Source organism: Salvelinus sp. IW2-2015, linkage group LG26 (assembly GCF_002910315.2).
Source record: "Salvelinus sp. IW2-2015 linkage group LG26, ASM291031v2, whole genome shotgun sequence".
Taxonomy (NCBI): Eukaryota; Metazoa; Chordata; class Actinopteri; order Salmoniformes; family Salmonidae; genus Salvelinus; species Salvelinus sp. IW2-2015.
In genome coordinates, this window is record NC_036866.1 from 11,273,703 (window position 1) to 11,294,082 (window position 20,380).

Here is a 20,380-nt window from a genome sequence, read left to right on the forward strand (position 1 = left end):
TCTAGCTGACAGTGGCATTGCCAAACCAACGAACAATACAAAAAGTTTAAATACTCTCAATAAAAGATTTGTAAAACAGAGTCAGTATAGTACAGTCTACATTAAAATATCCCAGATTTGAGAAAGTACAGTCTCTGTTGGCTCTTTTTGTAGATCAGGTCTGTACATTTACTCCACTGAAGCTTATTGTCCAAGAGGACACCCAGGTATTTGTATTCCTCTACAATCTCTATATTCTGACCTCTGATAGATGTTGCAGAGGTAGGTGTTGTACACTTCCTGAAGTCTATGCAAGGCAATTAACCCACTGTTCCTAGGCCGTCATTTTAAGTAAGAATTTGTTCTTAACTGATTTGCCTAGTTAAATAAAGATTAAATTAAAAACAATAAAAAAATAATATGTATATACAGTATTCTACTGTATTTTAGTCAATGCCACTCCGACATTGCTGGTCCTAATATTTATACATTTCTTAATTTCATTCTTTAATATTAGATTTGTGTGTATTGTTGTGAATTGTTAGATACTACTGCACTGTTGGAGCTAGGAACACAAGCATTTCGCTACACCAGCAATAAAATCTGCTAAATATGTATGGGTTTCCATGGTAGACAAGCCTGAGATCACCATGCGCAATGCCAAGCTTTGGCTGGAGTGGTGTAAAGCTTGCCTCCATTGGACTCTGGAGCAGGGGAAGCACGTTCTCTGGAGTGATGAATCATGCTTCACCATCTGGTAATCCGACGGAAAAATCTGGGTTTGGYGGATGCCAGGAGAACGCTACCTGTCCCAATGCATAGTGCCAACTGTAAAGTGGTGGAGGAGGAATATGGTCTGGGGCTGTTTTTCATGGTTTGGGCTAGGCCCCTTAGTTCCAGTGAAGGGAAATCTTAATGCTACAGCATACAATGACATTCTAGATTTGTGCTTCCAACTTTGTGGCAACAGTTTGGGGAAGGCCCTTTCCTGTTCAGCATGACAATACCCCCGTGCACAAAGCTAGGTCCATACAGAAATGGTTTGTCGAGATCGGTGTGGAAGAACTTGACTGGCCTGCACAGAGCCCTGACCTCAACCCTATTGAACACCTTTGGGATGAAATGGAACACGGACTGCGAGCCAGGCCTAATCGCCCAACATCAGTGCCAGACCTCACTAACGCTCTTGTGGCTGAATGGAAGAAAGTATCCGCAGCAATGTTCCAACAGTGGAAAGTCTTCCCAGAAGAGTGGAGGCTGTTATAGCAGCAAAGGGGGATCAAATCCATATTAATGCCCATGATTTTGRAATGAAATGTTTGACGAGCAGGTGTCCACATACTTTTGGTCATGTAGTGTAGCACTCTAAGGTCTGTCGTTGAATGACATAACAAGAGAAACTGCCCATTTACTACCACATTTTGAAAATTGCACCTTGTGCATTATTCGATGACAACTCTCAACAGCAGTTGAATGCCCGACTGAGTTCCACTGCTGACTATTTTAGGTCTACGTATCACTTGACAATAATTGTGCAGCTTTTTTTATTTGTATGGCTTACCATAGAATACGGAGGGCGGGTCGTGGAAGAAGGTGTAGTTGGTGAAGAAGAGCAGGTAGGTGCTGTACGACCAGGACATGGTGTAGAAGACCAGCTTCCACGAGCTCTCTGGCATCTTGGCAGAATCTTTGGGCTGGAGACTACACCATTGTGCAAACGGCTGCAACACAAATCACAGGATACTGTTTATTGTTCAAAACTCAGCTGGGGAAACTCTGCTTTCAGATTGTTTCAAAACTCAATGGAATGTTAAGTATGCAATGATCCAAGATGGCGTAGCAGTCAGACGTCTTGTCTCGTCCCATGTATATATCTTTTTTTATATCTTTTTCTTCGCATTCTTTAATATTTCTCCTAAACCTCAACTTCAAAATACTCTCCTGCAACCTGCCTCACCCAATGCGGTGTGGATCAGTTTTTTTTCTGAAGTATTTCTATTTACCTCAACTGAAGCTATCTAGCTGCGAGCTATCTATCTACCAGCTATCAGTCAGCTAACCACTGCTAGCGGTCATCAGCTAACCTTTAGCTCGGAAAGCTCTCACCAGTTCGTACAATGCGTTTCAAACCAGAGCATACCGTACCTATTTTTCTCTCCATATCCCCGGATTCCTACCGCAAACTCTGAACCTTTTCATCTGGACATTCACAGCTAGCTAACAGCAACCCGGGTTGACTACTCCTGGCTAAAGTTTCTGTCCCGGAGCTAGCACCAACTAGCCTGGAGCTAACCCATGCTAGACCCATCTCCTGGCTAGGGCTCCTGGGCTACTCCTGAAGCCCACTCCTCGGCTACAATATCCGGACCCCTTCTACTGCCGTTACGGGCACGGAACCCCGCCGATCCTTCACGACCGGAATACTGACATAATCTATCCGAGGATCCCAACAGGCCCCTCAGGCGCGACGTCCCCTGAAGGCCCATTATGCTAACCGCGGCCTGCTAGCTATCTAGAGCATATTGGACTGTTAGCGGATCCATCAGCCAGTTTCTTGAACCACTATACCCATTTTGCCAATTGGACTTGGACCCCTCTGCTACTTGGAACCCTACTAATTCCATGACTGGTCTATCGACGTCACCGCACGAGGAGGCAAAAACAGACTTTCCCCCATCGCAACGTCCATCTAAGGCCCTTATGCTAGCTTGCTAGCCCCGGCCTGCTAACTGCTAGCTTGCTATCCCCGGCCTGCTAACTGTCAATCGCTGTGTACCCAGCCAGCCCAACCACCCACTGGACCCATACGATCACTTGGCTACGCATGCCTCTCCCTAATATCAATATGCCTTGTTCATTACTGTCGTGATTACTGTCTTATTTCACTGTAGAGTCTCTAGTCCTGCTCAATATGCCTTAACCAACCATGTTGTTCCACCTCCCACATATGCGATGACATCACCTGGTTTAAACGTCTCTAGAGTATATCTCTCTCATTACTCAATGCCTAGGTTTACCTCCAATGTACTCTCTTCCTACCATACCTTTGTCTGTACATTATGCCTTGAATCTATGCTATCGTGCCCAGAAACCTGCTCCCTTTACTCGCTGTTCCGAACGTGCTAGACGGCCAGTTCTTATAGCCTTTAGCCGTACCCTTATCCTACTTTTCCTCTGGTGATGTAGAGGTTAATCCAGGTCCTGCAGTGCCTAGCCCCACTCCCAATCCCCAGGTGCTCTCATTTGTTGACTTCTGTAACCGTAAAAGCCTTGGTTTCATGCAAGTTAACATTAGAAGCTTACTCCCTAAGTTTGCTTTATTCACTGCTTTAGCACATTCTGCCAACCCAGATGTCTTAGCCGTGTCTGAATCCTGGTTTAGGAAAACCACCAAAAACCCTGAAATGTCCATCCCTAACTATAAMAATTTTCGCCAAGATAGAACTGCCAAATGGGGCAGGGTTGCAATCTACTGCAAAGATTGATTGCAGAGTTCTATCTTACTATCCAGGTCTGTACCAAAACAATTCGAGCTTCTACTTCTAAAAATTCACCTTTCCAGAAACAAGTCTCTCACCGTTGCCGCTTGCTATAGACCACCCTCTGCCCCCAGCTGTGCCCTGGACACCATATGTGAATTGATTGCCACCCATCTATCTTCTGAGCTCGTGCTGCTAGGTGACCTAAACTGGGACATGCTTAATTCTTGTCAATAGGGGGGGCGCTGTTTTCACTTTGGAAAAAATCGTGCCCAAATTAAACTGCCTCGTACTCTATTCTAGATCGTACAATATGCATATTACTATTGGATAGAAAACACTCAAGTTTCTAAAACTGTTTGAATTATATCTGTGAGTAAAACAGAACTCATTTTCAGTTTGTGCTGTGGTGGAGATCTTTGTGGGCTATACTCGGCCTTGTCTCAGGATTGTAAGTTGGTGGTTGAAGATATCCCTCTAGTGGTGTGGGGGCTGTGCTTTGGCAAAGTGGGTGGGGTTATATCCTTCCTGTTTGGCCATGTCCGGGGGTTTCTTCTGATGGGGCCACAGTGTCTCCTCGACCCGCTTGTCTCAGCCTCCAGTATTTATGCTGCAGTAGTTTATGTGTCGGGGGCTAGGGTCAGTTGGTTATACCTGGTGAGTACTTCTCCTATCTTATCCAGTGTCCTGTGTGAATTTAAGTATGCTCTCTCTAATTCTCTCGTTCTCTCTTTCTTTCTCTCGGAGAACCTGAGCCCTAGGACCATACGTCACGGCAAACCGGGCATGATGACTCCTTGCTGTCCGCCTGGCCTTGCTGCTATTCCAGTTTCAGCTGTTCTGCCTGCGGTTAAAACCCCTACTGTCCCAGACCTGCTGTTTTCACCTCTTATGATCGGCTATGAAAAGCCAACTGAAAATTATTCATGATTATTATTTGACCATGCTTGTCACTTATGAAATATTTTGAACATCTTGGCATAGTTCTGTTATAATCTCCACCCGGCACAGCCAGAAGAGGACTGGCCACCCCTCATAGCCTGGTTCCTCTCTAGGTTTCTTCCTAGGTTTTGGCCTTTCTAGGGAGTTTTTCCTAGCCACCGTGCTTCTACACTGCATTGCTTGCTGTTTGGGGTTTTAGGCTGGATTTCTGTACAGCACTTCGAGATATTAGCTGATGTACGAAGGGCTATATAAAATAAACTTGATTTGATTTTGCAGAAACTTCCATATAGGAAGTGAAAAATCTGAAAACGATGCTCTGTTCCAGGGCCTGCCTATTCAATTGCCTAATATTTATCGATATGCATGCACTTCATACGCCTTCACTAGATGTCAACAGGCAGTGGAAGGTGGATGGGGTGTCTAACTTGATCTGAGGCCGACACAGAGCTTTTGGAGTGACAGGTCTGGAAATGTCTTTGTCTTCTCTGGCCGGCGAAGTACGTCGACATTGGCTTCTGAAAAGCGTTCGGTATACACGGCGGATATCTCCGGCTCTGATTTTATTTGATACATGTGATAATAACATCATAAAGTAGTTTTTTTTCAACAGAGTTGTATCAGTTTATTCAACGTTTATTGGGACTTTTGGAATTTTCCGTTCTTTGCGTCAAGAGAGATGGGCATGTTCGCGCCACATGGCTAGCTAAGTTTGCTATTCGACAGGAGAAAAGGATTCTAAAACCAAACAACGATTTATTCTGCACCTAGGACTCCTTGTACAAGATTCTGATGGAAGCTCAACAAAAGTAAGAACAATTTATGATGTTATTTCGTATTTCTGTGGAAAATGTTGATTCCTATTCTCTTGCCATTTTGGCGGGCGCTGTCTCGCAATAACGCAAGCTGTTTGTTATGGTAAAGTTATTTTAAAAAATCTAACACGGCGGTTGCATTAAGAACCAGTGTATCTTTCATTTGCCATAACAACAAGTATTTTTATGTAAAGTTTATGATGAGTTCTTTGGTCAGATTAGGTGAGTGTCCAAAATAGCTCCGGACATTCTGGGGAATCGATGCTACATATTCACAATGTATAACCACGGTTTGCAGCTCTAAATATGCACATTTTCAAACAAAACATAAGTGTATTGTATAACCTGATGTTATAAGACTGTCATCTGAAGTTGGTCAAGGTTAGTGATTAATTTTATATCTTTTGCTGGTTTTTGCGAATGGTATCTATGCGGTGAATAAATGCGGTTGTGTGTTTGGCTATTGTGGTAAGCTAATATAATGCTATATTGTGTTTTCGCTGAAACACTTAAAATCGGAAATTATGGCTGGATTCACAAGATGTTTATCTTTCATTTGCTGTATTGGACTTGTGATTTCATGATTTTATATGCTATTATTATTACTTGTGGCGCTAGGCTATGCTAGTCAGCTTTTACTGATGAGGATGCTCCCGGATCCGGGATGGGTGTTAGTAAAGGTTAACACCCGGCCATCCTACAATCTAAGCTTGATGCCCTCAATCTGACACAATTATCTATGAACCTACCAGGTACAACCCCAAATCCGTAAACACGGGCACCCTTATAGATATAATCCTAACTAACTCGCCCTCAAATACACCTCTGCTGTTTTCAATCAAGATCTCAGCGATCATTGCCTGCATCCGTAATGGGTCTGCGGTCAAACGACCACCCCTCATCACTGTCAAAAGCTCCCTAAAACACTTCAGCGAACAGGCCTTTCTAATCGACCTGGCTGGGGTATCCTGGAATGACATTGACCTCATCCTGTCAGTAGAGGATGCCTGGTTATTCTTTAAAAGTGCCTTCCTCACCATCTTAAATAAGCATGCTCTATTCAAAGATTTAGAACCAGGAATATATAAAGCCCTTGTTAACTCCAGACCTGTCTGCCCTTGACCAGCACAAAAACATCCTGTGGCGTTCTGCATTAGCATCGAATAGCCCCCGTGATATGCAACTTTTCAGGGAAGTTAGGAACCAATATCACAGGCGTTAGGAAAGCTAAGGCTAGCTTTTTCAAACAAATGTGCATCCTGTAGTACAAACTCAAAAGGTCCATGGAGAATAAGGGCACCTCGTCCCAGCTGCCCACTGCACTGAGGCTAGGAAACACTGTCACCACGATAAATCCACAATAGCAGCGCCTCTTCAACCTCAGGAGGCTGAAGAAATTCGGCTTGTCACCAAAAGCACTCACAAACTTCTACAGATGCACAATCGAGAGCATCCTGTCGGGCTGTATCACCGCCTGGTACGGCAACTGCTCCGCCACAAACCGTAGCGCTCTCCAGAGGGTAGTGAGGTCTGCACAACGCATCACCGGGGCAAACTACCTGCCCTCCAGGACACCTACACACACCGATGTCACAGGAAGGCCATAAAGATCATCAAGGACAACAACCACCGAGCCACTGCCTGTTCACCCCGCTATCATCCAGAAGGCGAGGTCAGTACAGGTGCATCAAAGCAGGACGAGAGACTGAAATACAGCTTCTATCTCAAGCCATCGGACTGTTAAACAGCCACCACTAAATTTAGTGGCCGCTGCCAACATACTGACTCAACTCCAGCCACTTTAATAATGGGAATTGATGGAAATTATGTAAAAATGTATCACTAGCCACTTTAAACAATGCCAACTTAATATAATGTTTACATACCCTACATTACTCATCTCATATGTATAGACTGTACACTATACCATCTACTGCATCTTGCCTATGCCGTTCTGTACCATCACTCATTCATATATCTTTATGTACATATTTTTTATCCCTTTACACTTGTGTGTWTAAGGTAGTAGTTGTGGACTTGTTAGATTACTTGTTGGTTATTACTGCATTGTCGGAACTAGAAGCACAAGCATTTCGCTACACATGGTTAGCAGATGTTAATGCGAGTGTATGTGACAAATAAAATTTGATTTGATTAATTGATCATTTCAATTTCATTTTTCTACGGCTGGCCATGCTTTCCACCTGGCTACCCCTACCCCGGTCAACAGCCCTGCGCTCCCCACAGCAACTCGCCCAAACCTCCCCCACTTCTCCTTCACCCAAATCCAGATAGCTGATGTTCTGAAAGAGCTGCAAAATCTGGACCCCTACAAATTAGCCGGGCTAGACAATCTGGACCCTCTCTTTCTAAAATGATCTGCCGAAATTGTTGCAACCCCTATTACTAGCCTGTTCAACCTCTCTTTCGTATCGTCTGAGATTCCTATAGATTAGAAAGCTGCCGTAGTCATCCCCCTCTTCAAAGGGGGAGACACTCTAGACCCAAATTGCTACAGACCTATATCTATTCTACCCTGCCTTTCTAAGGTCTTTGAAAGCCAAGTTAACAAACAGATTACCGACAATTTTGAATCTCACCGCACCTTCTCCGCTATGCAATCTGGTTTCAGAGCTGGTCATGGGTGCACCTTAGCCACGCTCAAGGTCCTAAATGATATCATAACCGCCATCGATAAGAGACATTACTATGCATCGACCTGGCCAAGGCTTTCGACTCTGTCAATCACAACATTCTTAGTGGCAGACTCAACAGCCTTGGTTTCTCAAATGATTGCCTCGCTTGGTTCACCAACTACTTCTCTGATAGAGTTCAGTATGTCAAATCGGAGGGCCTGTTGTCCGGACCTCTGGCAGTCTCTATGGGGGTGCCACAGGGTTCAATTCTCGGGCCGACTCTCTTCTCTGTATACATCAATGATGTCGCTCTCGCTACTGGTGATTATTTGATCCACCTCAACACAGACGACACCATTCTGTATACTTCTGGCCCTTCTTCGGACACTGTTAACTAACCTCCAGTTGAGCTTCAATGCCATACAACTCTCCTTCCGTGGCCTCCAACTGCTCTTAAATACAAGTAAAACTAAATGCATGCTCTTCAACCGATCGCTGCCTGCACCTGCCCGCCCGTCCAGCATCACTACTCTGGACGGTTCTGACTTAGAATATGTGGACAACTCCAAATACCTAGGTGTCTGGTTAGACTGTAAACTCTCCTTCCAGACTCAAATCAAACATCTCCAATCCAAAGTTAAATCTAGAATTGGCTTCCTATTTCGCAACAAAGCATCCTTCACTCATGCTGCCAGACATACCCTCATAAAACTGACCATCCTACCGATACTCGACTTCGGCAATGTCATTTACAAAATAGCCTCCAACACCCTACTCAACAAATTGGATGCAGTCCATCAGTGCCATCCGTTTTGTCACCAAAGCCCCATATACTACCCACCACTGCGACCTGTATGCTCTCGTTGGCTGGCCCTCGCTTCATACTCGTCGCCAAACCTACCGGCTCCAGGTCATCTACAAGTCTCTGCTAGGTAAGGCGGGGCTTTATCTCAGCTCACTGGTCACCATAGCAGCACCCACCCGTAGCACGCGCTCCAGCAGGTATATCTCACTGGTCACCCTCAAAGCCAATTCTTTCTTTGGCCGCCTCTCCTTCCAGTTCTCTGTTGCCAATGACTGGAACGAACTGCAAAAATCCCTGAAGCTGGAAACTCTTACCTCCCTCACTAGCTTTAAGCACCAGCTGTCAGAGCAGCTCATAGATCACTGCACCTGTACATAGCTCATCTGTAAATAGCCCATCCAATCTACCTCATCCCCATACTGTATTTATTTATCTTGCTCCTATGCACCCCAGNGGGCTTTATCTCAGCTCACTGGTCACCATAGCAGCACCCACCCGTAGCACGCGCTCCAGCAGGTATATCTCACTGGTCACCCTCAAAGCCAATTCTTTCTTTGGCCGCCTCTCCTTCCAGTTCTCTGTTGCCAATGACTGGAACGAACTGCAAAAATCCCTGAAGCTGGAAACTCTTACCTCCCTCACTAGCTTTAAGCACCAGCTGTCAGAGCAGCTCATAGATCACTGCACCTGTACATAGCTCATCTGTAAATAGCCCATCCAATCTACCTCATCCCCATACTGTATTTATTTATCTTGCTCCTATGCACCCCAGTATCTCAACTTGCACATTCATCCTACCATTCCAGTGTTTAATTGCTCTATTGTAATTACTTTGCCACCATGGCCTATTTATTGCCTTATCTCTCTTATCCTACCTCATTTGCACATGCTGTATATAGATTTTCCTACTGTATTATTGTTTGTTTGTTTGTTTATTCCATGTGTAACTGTGTTGTATGTGTCGAACTGCTTTGCTTTGTCTTGGCCAGGTCGCAGTTGCAAATGAGAACTTGTTCTCAACTAGCTTACCAGGTTAAATAAAAAAAATGCATTCGTGTTGCACATTGATAAGTAATGGGGCTGCTTAGCTGACGTGAAACACATGGTGGGTGCACTACTACAAACACGTGATTTCGAACGTCTGGCAAGTATGGGAAAATATTTGTATAACTAACTCAAGATAGACCACAGCATGTTGTTTCCAATGGAAGCAAATTAATCATAGTGGGCAGCACAAGCAAGGAGGTGGGCAGAGCCAAGCACGAGTTAGCATGATCTTATTGGAGCATTCTACCCTGTAGGTTGCGTTAGGCAAAGCCTACTCTGTGAAGTGTGCGTGTGCAATAAATACATTTGCYTTCGCGCTCCTTCTAAACAAAAAAAAAWWATGTAAACTTTGGAAAAGGGTAAAGTCTTCAAAACTTAGTCTGTTTAGTCCAGATTTTAGTTTTGGGAACAAAACTGTATGGAGATCAAATTTAGCAGAATGTTGGCCAAAATCCATCTCGCCCCATCTTCTGCCACTGGACTTCCTCTCATCACCATATTTGGTGGTGAGTGGAAATGCCAATCGGATGCTTCAGATTTATACATCCGGTAAAACATCTAGGTCATTGTTCTATCTCTTGTATGGGTAGCTGCAGCCAAAAATGGCGACCGGAGTATGGGCAAGCAGGTGTCGAAAGGAGTGGGTGTATGGAAAGCGAATCCGCTGGTTGGGCTGCACGAGTCGATAAGCCGGCGACCAGTGCATCGCTGCCAATATCAGGGTGACAGTCACAGTAAGCACACCCATATAAGGCATGAAGCAACAGTACACCCATAATGAGTGGGCCAACTTTTAATAAAAAATAAACAATCGTCAGTTTTATAACTGAAAATGTAGAATTATTTGTTTTAAACTAAGAGTGAAATACAACTCACACTCATCCTCTGGCTTCAACAGAAGTACAGACTCTTGAGGTACGGTAGCTCAATGTATGGTAGTTGTGTGTTAAGAAACAGAAGAAAAAAACACAGCTCAATCAAAACTGTCTAACCTATAGCAGAGCGCTTTTGACACCACACCACACACACGTCGACTGCATTGCTTTCAACACACACACTCCTTTCCACACGCCCACTACTTTCCTTTCGATACACCCACTCGCCCATACTCCGGTCGCCATATTGGGATCCAGATACCACCTTTTCATGTTTAGCGGAAACGTGTCTTCTCATGCAAATCTCCCCATGTCCAAGGTAGTCACTAGTTACCATAGCCACAAAGTCAGAAGGCCTGCCTACTCGACCAATCAGAGGAGGGAGTGTGATGATATGTACACTGGCTCAGAAGGCCCGCGTCCCCGAACCAATCAGATGAGGGAGTGTTCGCTGGAAGCGCCACATTCTCAAAATGGCATATCTCGAGTTCAACTTTGAGGACCAAATAGCAAAGTACATTTGGGAACAAGAATTGGCAACGTCACTCAAATTCATTACATTGAGAAAGGACAAAAGTTTTGGGTAAAAGGGTAAGTTGGCTGTTTTCTTTCTTACATAACTAGTAGCTAACTTTTGCTACACTCATAAAAAATGAGCTAGCTAGCTAGCATAAGGGATTCCATTCCAAGCACAGAGGAGTCACAGGCGGTCGGTGGCACCTTAATTGGGGAGAACAGGCTCATACTAATGGCTGGAACGGAATTAATGGAATGGTGTCGAACACATCAAACACACGGTTTCCATGTGTTTGATACCATTTCAATCACTCCATTCCAACCATTAGTATAGCCGTCCTCCCCTCAGCAGCCTCCTGTTAGAGGAGTAATTATATTAGCTAGATTAATGTGCAGTTTCCTTAAGCCTTTCATTCTAATACTAATATATCATATTCTTGACATTCAACAGATGCACAACATTTGACAAGAAAAAAACTCAGTTRGGAGAGTACAAGTCTCCCATTCAGTGGTGTTCCCTTTCAAGTTGTCGGCACGAAGAGATATGACAGATAAGCCAAAGAGAAATACAGTGCATTCAGAAAGTGTTCAGACCCCTTGAATGTTTTTCACATTTTGTTACGTTACAGCCTTATTCTAAAATGGATTACATGAAAGTTCCTTATCTATCTACACACAACACCCCATCATTTTTGCAAATTTGATAATTTAAAAAAATACATTATTTACATAAGTATTCAGTCCCTTTGCTATGACACTCAAAATTGAGCTCAGGTACATCTTGTTTCCATTGATCATCATTGAGACGTTTCTATAACTTGATTGGAATCCACCTGTGGTGAATTCAATTGATTGGACATGATTTGGAAAGGCACACACCTGTCTATATAAAAGATCCCACAGTTGACAGTGTATGTCAGAGCAAAAACCAAGTCATGAGGTCGTAGGAATTGTCTGTAGAGCTCCAAGACAGGATTGTGTTGAGGCACAGATCTGGCGAAGGGTACCAAAACATTTCTGCATCATTGAAGGTCCCCAAGAACACAGTGGCCTCCATCGTTCATACATTTCTTTTAAAAATCAAAAATGGAAGAAGTTTGGAACCACCAAGACTCTCCCTAGAGCTGGCCGCCCGGCAAACTGAGTAATCGGGGGAGAAGGGCCTTGGTCAGGAAGGTGACCAAGAACCTGATGATCACTATGAGAGCTCCAGAATTCCTCTGTGGAGATGGAAGAACCTTCCAGAAGGACAAACATCTCTGCAGCACTCCACCAATCAGGCCTTTATGGTAGAGTGGCCAGACGGAAGCCACTCCTCAGTAAAAGGCACATGACAGCCCACTTGAAGTTTGCCAAAAGGCACCTAAAGAACTCTCAGACCATGAGAAACAAGATTCTCTGTTCTGATGAAACCAAGATTGAACGGGACAAGTCTCTGAATGTCCTTGAGTGGCCCAGCCAGAGCCGGGACTTGAACCCGATCAAACATCTCTGGAGACGCTGTGCAGAAAATAGCTGTGCAGCAATGCTCCCCATCAAACCTGACAGAGCTTGAGAGGCTCTGCATCGAAGAATGGGAGAAACTCCCCAAATACAGGTGTACCAAGCATGTAGCATCATACCCAAGAAGACTCGACCCTGTAATCGATGTCAAAGGTGCTTCAATAATGTACTGAGTAAAGGATCTGAATACTTATTTAAATGTGATATTTCAGTTTTTTTTTTATAGATTTGCAAAAATGTCAAACTTTTTGTTTCGTGATTATGGGGTATTGTGTGCTGATTGATGATGGAAAAAAACCATTGAAATTAATTTTAGAATAAGGCTGTAACGTAACAATGTGGAAAAAGTCAAGGGGTCTGAATACTTTCAGAATGCACAGTATCCTGCTGAAATGAACGAGAAAGTAACTTCAAAAATAGATCACTGTAATTTATAACATACACTTTTAAAACATTAATTGAATTTGAATAATGTTGAAGTAGTAACTAACAATGGAATGTTCCTTAATAAAAATTGAACAAGATGTAATTTTAAAGATGTGTCCCAACTCTGTGGTCACTAAAGATTCCATGGTACTTATTGTAAGTGGGGTTAGGGTAGTGAGTTTCCCCTTACAATGTAAAGAACTTTGGGTGTCTAGTGCCATGAAAGTCCTATTTTTTACATGTACCATACACAACTTATCTTTGCTAAAGAGCGAAATTACATTCACATGTTAAGGGTACATTTTGGCTGTATAGAGCAAATATTTCAAGAGTCTGAATAAGTATACAATTTGGATTAAGCCACACGAAAACAACCGAAACAAACAAAAAGCCCATAAATGACAGAATAAGACCCGTACGATATGTTAGGAACTCTGACCAGACACCTTCATACCTATGCTGTCTATGTTGCAAGACTGATGTAATTCGCTCCACGTCAGCAAGTTCCCCGCATAGACCTAACCGCATATCTTTTGAAGGTGCATGTTAATTTTCCCAGCATTTTGTTACACATTTCCTTGCTGCTGCTAAAAGATAATCCATTTTTTTATTTCACCTTTATTTAACCAGGTAAGCTAGTTGAGAAAAAGTTCCCATTTACAACTGCGACCTGACCAAGATAAAGCAAAGCAGTGCGACACAAACACAGAGTTACACATGGAATAAAGCATATAGTCAATAACAATAGGAAAAAAAGAAAAAAAGAAAGTCTATATACAGTGTGTGCAAATGGCGTGAGGAGGTAAGGCAATAAATAGGCCATAGTAGCGAAGTAATTACAATTTAGCAGATTAACACTGGAGTGATAGATGATGATGATGATGTGCAAGTAGTGATACTGGTGTGCAAAAAAGCAGMAAAGTTTTAAAAAAGCAATATGGGGATGAGGTAGGTAGATTGTGTGGGCTATTTACAGATGGACTACGTACAGCTTCAGCGATCGGTTAGCTGCTCAGATAGCTGATGTTTAAAGTTAGTGAGGGAAATGTAAGTCTGAAGACTATCAATTTAAGTGGAGAGGATTGGAGAGGATCCACAGGAATAATACCTAAAAGGAGATGACATGGGTCTGGTTGAATAATAATACCTGTGATGTCCTGAATAAAATGGAGAATTTCAGACCAAAAAAAAATGGATATGCAACATTGCCAAAATATGTGATAAAGTACCTATTTGTCCACACTGCCTCCAACACGTAGCAGATATTCCTTTTTTTCAATGTATTAAGTTCATTAGGGCTYATAAAAAAATTATGTTGTACTTTGAACTGAAACTCCCTTGTTCGGTTACATGTAGTGGCTTTATATAGTGTTTTCAATATGTTCCCCCAGCTCTCCTCTGATATCTGCACCTGTAATTCAACCTGCCACGAGTTCCTAAGATTATCTAAAGATAATATTTGCATGTTAAGGATACCATGATAAACATTTCTAATGTTTTCCCTTTGATAAAGTGATTCAATCATCTCGTCAATAGGCATAATTTGCTCAGTCATTTTTTTTGTAACAATCCCTTTTTTAACAGTGAATTGCCATACTTGAAGGTACCTATAAAAATGTGTTTGGGATATAATGAATTCCTTCTGGATTTCTTGAAATTATAAAAAAATTGAGCCTTTGAATAGTTGAGACTCTACAAAGCCCTTCTCTTCCCATTCCCTAAATCCTTGGGACACAGTAGCAGGGAGAAAGGCTGGGTTGTGAAATATAGGCGAGTGTCTAGAAATGTAATTTCTCAGCTTATATTGGCGTTGAACCTCACTCCATGTCTTCAATGTAAGAGTAATAATTGTGTTTTGTTAAATCCTGTCAATAGAAATAGGGCCTGCTATAAAGACAAGACAATGTAAAGGCATATCACAATATTGACTCTCAATTTCAAGCTATGACAAATCTTTCGGTTGTTGAATCCATGATGCTATGTGATTAAGTTGCGTTGCCCAGTTATGTCAGTTATATATATATTTATTTATTTCACCTTTTGTCACGCCCTGGCCTTAGTTATCTTTGTTTTCTTTATTATTTTAGTTAGGTCAGGGTGTGACATGGGGGATGTATGTGTTTTGTATTGTCGAGGGGTTTTGTATGTTTATGGGGCAGTGTCTAGTCTAGGTGTATGTATGTCTATGGTTGCCTAGATTGGTTCTCAATTAGAGACAGTTGTCTATCGTTGTCTCTGATTGGGAACCATATTTAGGCAGCCATATTCATTGGGTAGTTCGTGGGTTATTGTCTATGTCAGTTGCCTGTGTCTGCACTGTTTAGCTTTAGCGTCACGTTCGTCGGTTTGTTGTTTTGTTTAGTTTGTCAAGTGTTCTTCGTTTCGTGTCATTAAACGTAGTATGTATTCACTTCACGCTGCGCCTTGGTCCTCCTCTCTTCCACCATACGACGATCGTGACAGAATAACCCACCAAACAAGGACCAAGCAGCGTGAAAGGGAGGAACAGCATTTGGTGGAAAAATGGACCCGGGAGAAGGATGAGTGGAAAACAACCTGGGAGGAAATAGAGAGTTGGGAGAGTGCCGGAGCCCGCCTGGGATTCAATGGAACAGTGCGAGGAGGGATACAGGAGAATGGAGGAACGGAGACGATATAAAGGTACGCTGCTAGCACGGAAGCCCGAGAGGCAGCCCCAAGATTTTTTTGGGGGGGCCACACGAGGAGATTGGCTGAGTCAGGTAGGAGACCTAAGCCAACTCCTCGTGCTTACCGTGGGGAGCGTGTAACTGGTCAGGCACCGTGTTATGCAGAGATGCGCACGGTGTCTYCAGTRCGCTATTCTAGCCCGGTGCGCTMTATTSCAGCTCCTCGCATTGGCCGGGCTAGAATGRGCATCCAGCCAGGTAGGAGAGTGCYGGCTCAGCGCTCCTGGTCTCCAGTGTACCTCCTTGGACCAGGATATCCTGCGCCGGCTCTGCGTAYTGTGAGTCTGCACAGCCCTGTGCGTCCTGTGCCAGCGCCCTGCATTTGCAGGGCAAGTAGAAACATCCAGCCAGGAAGGGTTGTGTCAGCTCTACACTCCAGACCTCCAGTACGCCTCCACAGCCCAGTACGTTCCTGTGCCTGCTCCCACACTCGCCCTGAGGTGTGTCTTCCCAGCCCGGTACCACCAGTTCCGGCACCACGCACCAGGCCTACAGTGCGCCTCCAGGGTCCAGTATGCCCTGTTCCTCCTCCCCGCACTCGCCCTGAGGTGCGTGTCCCAGCCCGGTACCACCAGTTCCGCACCACGCACCAGCCTACTTGCGCCTCAGCAGGCCAGAGTCTGCCGTCTGCCCAGCGCTGCCCATCTGCCCAGCGCCGCCTGCGCTGCCCGTCTTCCAGAGCCGCCTGCGCTGCCGTCTTCCCAGAGCCGCCTGCGCTGCCCGTTCGCCCAGAGCCGCCTGCGCTGCCCGTCTGCCCAGAGCCGCCTGCGCTGCCCGTCTGCCCAGAGCCGCCTGCGCTGCCCGTCTGCCCAGAGCCGCCTGAGCGCCTGCCCGCCTGCCCGTCCGCGCCCGCCCGCAGTCCGCCGCGCCCGTCGCCACCGGGACCGCCCGCCAGTCGGAGCCACCCCGCGCCAGTCGAGCGCCGAACCGCCCCTCAGTCCGGAGCCGCCCCTCAGCCGGAGCCGCCCAGCGGAGCCGCCCCTCAGTCCGGAGCCGCCCCTCATCCGGAGCCGCCCCTCAGTCCGGAGCCGCCCCTCAGTTCGGAGCGCCCCTCAGTCCGGAGCCGCCCCTCAGTCCGGACGCCCCCTCAGTCCGGAGCCGCCCCTCCGTCCAGTGGCGCCCTCTAGGATGGTCTTCAGTCCGGGACTCGCTGTAAGGTCCTCGCTCCAGAGCGCCACCAAAGCGGGTTGACTATGGTGGAGTGGGGTCCACGTCCCACACCCGAGCCGCGCGGTAAAAAGGCCCACCCGGACCCTCCCCTTCTGTGTCAGGTTTTGCGGCCGGAGTCCGCACCTTTGGGGGGGGGGATACTGTCACGCCCTGGCCTTAGTTATCTTTGTTTTCTTTATTATTTTAGTTAGGTCAGGGTTGACATGGGGGATGTATGTGTTTTGTATTGTCTAGGGTTTTGTATGTTTACGTGCACGTCTAGTCTAGGTGTATGTATGTCTATGGTTGCCTAGATTGGTTCTCAATTAGAGACAGCTGTCTATCGTTGTCTCTGATTGGGAACCATATTTAGGCAGCCATATTCATTGGTAGTTTGTGGGTATTGTCTATGTGTAGTGTTTAGTGTCAGCACTATTTTGGATTATAGCGTCACGTTCGTTCGTTTGTTGTTTTTTGTAGTTTGTAAAGTGTTCTTCGTTTTCGTCTTCATTAAAAATAGAAGATGTATTCAAACCACGCTGCTCTTTGGTCCTTCCATCTCTTCCACCATATAACGATCGTGACACCTTATTTAACCAGGTAGGTAAGTTGAGAACAAGTTCTCATTTACAATTGCGACCTGGCCAAGTGTCACACCCTGACCGTAGAGATCTTTTTATTCTCTATGTTTGGTTGGTCAGGGTGTGACTCGTGGGGAAACTCTAGGTTCTTTATTTCTATGTTTTGGCCGGGTATGGTTCTCAATCAGGACAGCTGTCTATTGTTGTCTCTGATTGGGAATCATACTTAGGCAGCCTGTTTTGCCACCTTAGTTTTGTGATGTTGTTTTTGTTAGCTCTGTGAAGCCTACAGAACGTGACGTTCGTTATTCTTTTGTTGTTTGTTTGGTGTTCTGATTTAAATAAAGAATCATGAACACGTACCACGCTGCACCTTGGTCCACTTCTTCCGACGAGCGTTACACCAAGATAAAGCAAAGCAGTTCGACACATACAACACAGAGTTACACATGGAGTAAAACAAACATGTAGTCAATAATACAGTAGAAAATAAGTCTATATACAATGTGAGCAAATGAGGTGGATAAGGGAGGTAAAGGCAAAAAAAGGCCATGGTGGCGAAGTAAATACAATATAGCAAGTAAAACACTGGAATTGTAGATTTGCGGTGGGAGAATGTGTAAAGTAGAAATATAAATAATGGGGAGCAAAGGGGCAAAATAAATAAATACAGTAGGGGAAGAGGTAGTTGTTTGGGCTAAATTATAGATGGGCTATGTACAGGTGCGAGTAATCTGTGAGCTGCTCTGACAGCTGGTGCTTATAGCTAGTGAGGAGATGTGTTTCAGTTTCAGAGATTTTGTAGTTCGTTCCAGTCATTGGCAGCAGAGAACTGGAAGGAGAGGCGGCCAAAGGAGAATTGGCTTTGGGGTGACCAGAGAGATTACCTGCTGGAGCGCGTGCTACAGTGGGTGCTGCTATGGTGACCAGCGAGCTGAGATGAGGGGGCACTTTACCTAGCAGGGTCTTGTAGATGACCTGGAGCCAGTGGGTTTGGCGACGAGTATGAAGCGAGGGCCAGCCAACGAGAGCGTACAGGTCGCAGTGTGGGTAGTATATGGGCTTTGGTGACAAAACGGATGGCACTGTGATGGACTGTATCCAATTTGTTGAGGTAGGGCATTGGAGGCTATTTTGTAATGACATTGCCGAAGTCGAGTATCGGTAGGATGGTCAGTTTACGAGGGTATGTTTTGCAGCATGAGTGAAGGATGCTTTGTTGCGAAATAGGAAGCCAATTCTAGATTTAACTTTGGATTGGAGATGTTTGATGTGAGTCTGGAAGGAGAGTTTACAGTCTAACCAGATACCTAGGTATTTGTAGTTGTCCACATATTCTAAGTCAGAACCGTCCAGAGTAGTGATGCTGGACGGGCGGGCAGGTGCAGGCAGCGATCATTGAAGAGCATGCATTTAGTTTTACTTGTATTTAAGAGCAGTTGGAGCCACGGAAGGAGAGTTGTATGGCATTGAAGCTCGTCTGAGGCTGTTAACGCAGTGTCCAAAGAAGGGCCAGAAGTATACAGAATGGTGTCGTCTGCGTAGAGGTGGATCAGAGACTCACCATCCAGCAACAGCGACATCATTGATGTATACAGAGAAGAGAGTCGGCCCAAGAATTGAACCCTGTGGCACCCCATAGAGACTGCCAGAGGCCCGGACAACAGGCCCTCTGATTTGACACACTGAACTTTATCAGAGAAGTAGTTGGTGAACCAGGCGAGGCAATCATTTGAGAAACCAAGGCTATTGAGTCTTGCGATGAGGTTGGTTGACTATTGACCAGGTCAATGAATACAGCTGCACAGTATTGTTTCTTATCGATGACGGTTAAGATATCGTTTAGGACCTTGAGCGTGGCTAAGGTGCACCCATGACCAGCTCTGAAACCAGATTGCATAGCAGAGAAGGTGCGGTGGGATTCGAAATGGTCGGTAAACTGTTTGTTAACTTGGTTTTCGAAGACCTTAGAAAGGCAGGGTAGGATAGATATAGGTCTGTAGCAGTTTGGGTCAAGAGTGTCTCCCCCTTTGAAGAGGGGGATGACCGCAGCTGCTTTCCAATCTTTGGGAATCTCAGACGACACCAGAGGTTGAACAGGCTAGTAATAGGGGTTGCAACAATTTCGCCAGATCATTTTAGAAAGAAAGGGTCCAGATTGTCTAGCCCGGGTGATTTGTAGGGGCCCAGATTTTGCAGCTCTTTCAGAACATCAGCTGACTGGTTTTGGGAGAAGGAGAAATGGGGAAGGCTTGGGCGAATTGCTGTGGGGCATGATTAAAGGTTAGGGAGGCCAAGCCCACCCAATTCTTTGAACAGCTGCAGTTTTTATAACTAATACGAGCCTTTTTTATTTTGCAATAAAAATGTGCCTAAGGCTGCATTTAGGTGAGTAAAGGTTTTAGCAGGGATTTTAATAGGAAGCATTGAAAACAGATAGAGCAGTCTTGGTAAGATATTCATTTTCACTGAAGCAACCCGACCTGCTAGAGATATAGGGAGGGGCATCCAACGGTCGAGACCTTCAGTGATTTTACTAATCACAGGGGGGGTAGTTCAAAGCACATACAGTGGGGAGAACAAGTATTTGATACTGTAACGGCTTTCCTCCTCCTCTTCATCAGAAGAGGAGGAGCAGGGATCGAACCAAAATGCAGCTGAGTTTGTAGACATGATTTATTAAAGAAAAACACGAATACACGAACTTGACTAAATAAACTAACAAAACAAATAAACGGTGTAGACAGATCTGAACGACGGACTCACATAAACCACGAGAACGCAACGAACAGGGAAAAAGCCTACACATAGAAAAACACTGAACAAACAAACCGAAACCAGTCCCGTGTGACGTAACGACATACACAAACACAGGAGACAATCACCCACAACGAACACTGTGAAAACACCTACCTAAAT

The 20,380-nt window shown here is 44.9% G+C and overlaps 1 protein-coding gene across 2 annotated transcripts in view; it reads right to left on the reverse strand.

Moving 5' to 3' along the window:
• The window catches only part of LOC111952102 (ceramide synthase 1-like), an 89,702-nt gene that overhangs the window by 24,140 nt on the left and 45,182 nt on the right, over nucleotides 1-20,380 (reverse strand). For both annotated transcript variants that reach the window (XM_023970584.2, XM_023970585.2), the window contains exon 2: nucleotides 1,541-1,700. In XM_023970584.2, the coding sequence (XP_023826352.1) occupies nucleotides 1,541-1,700 (160 nt within the window). The remainder of the gene's footprint in view (nucleotides 1-1,540; nucleotides 1,701-20,380) is intronic.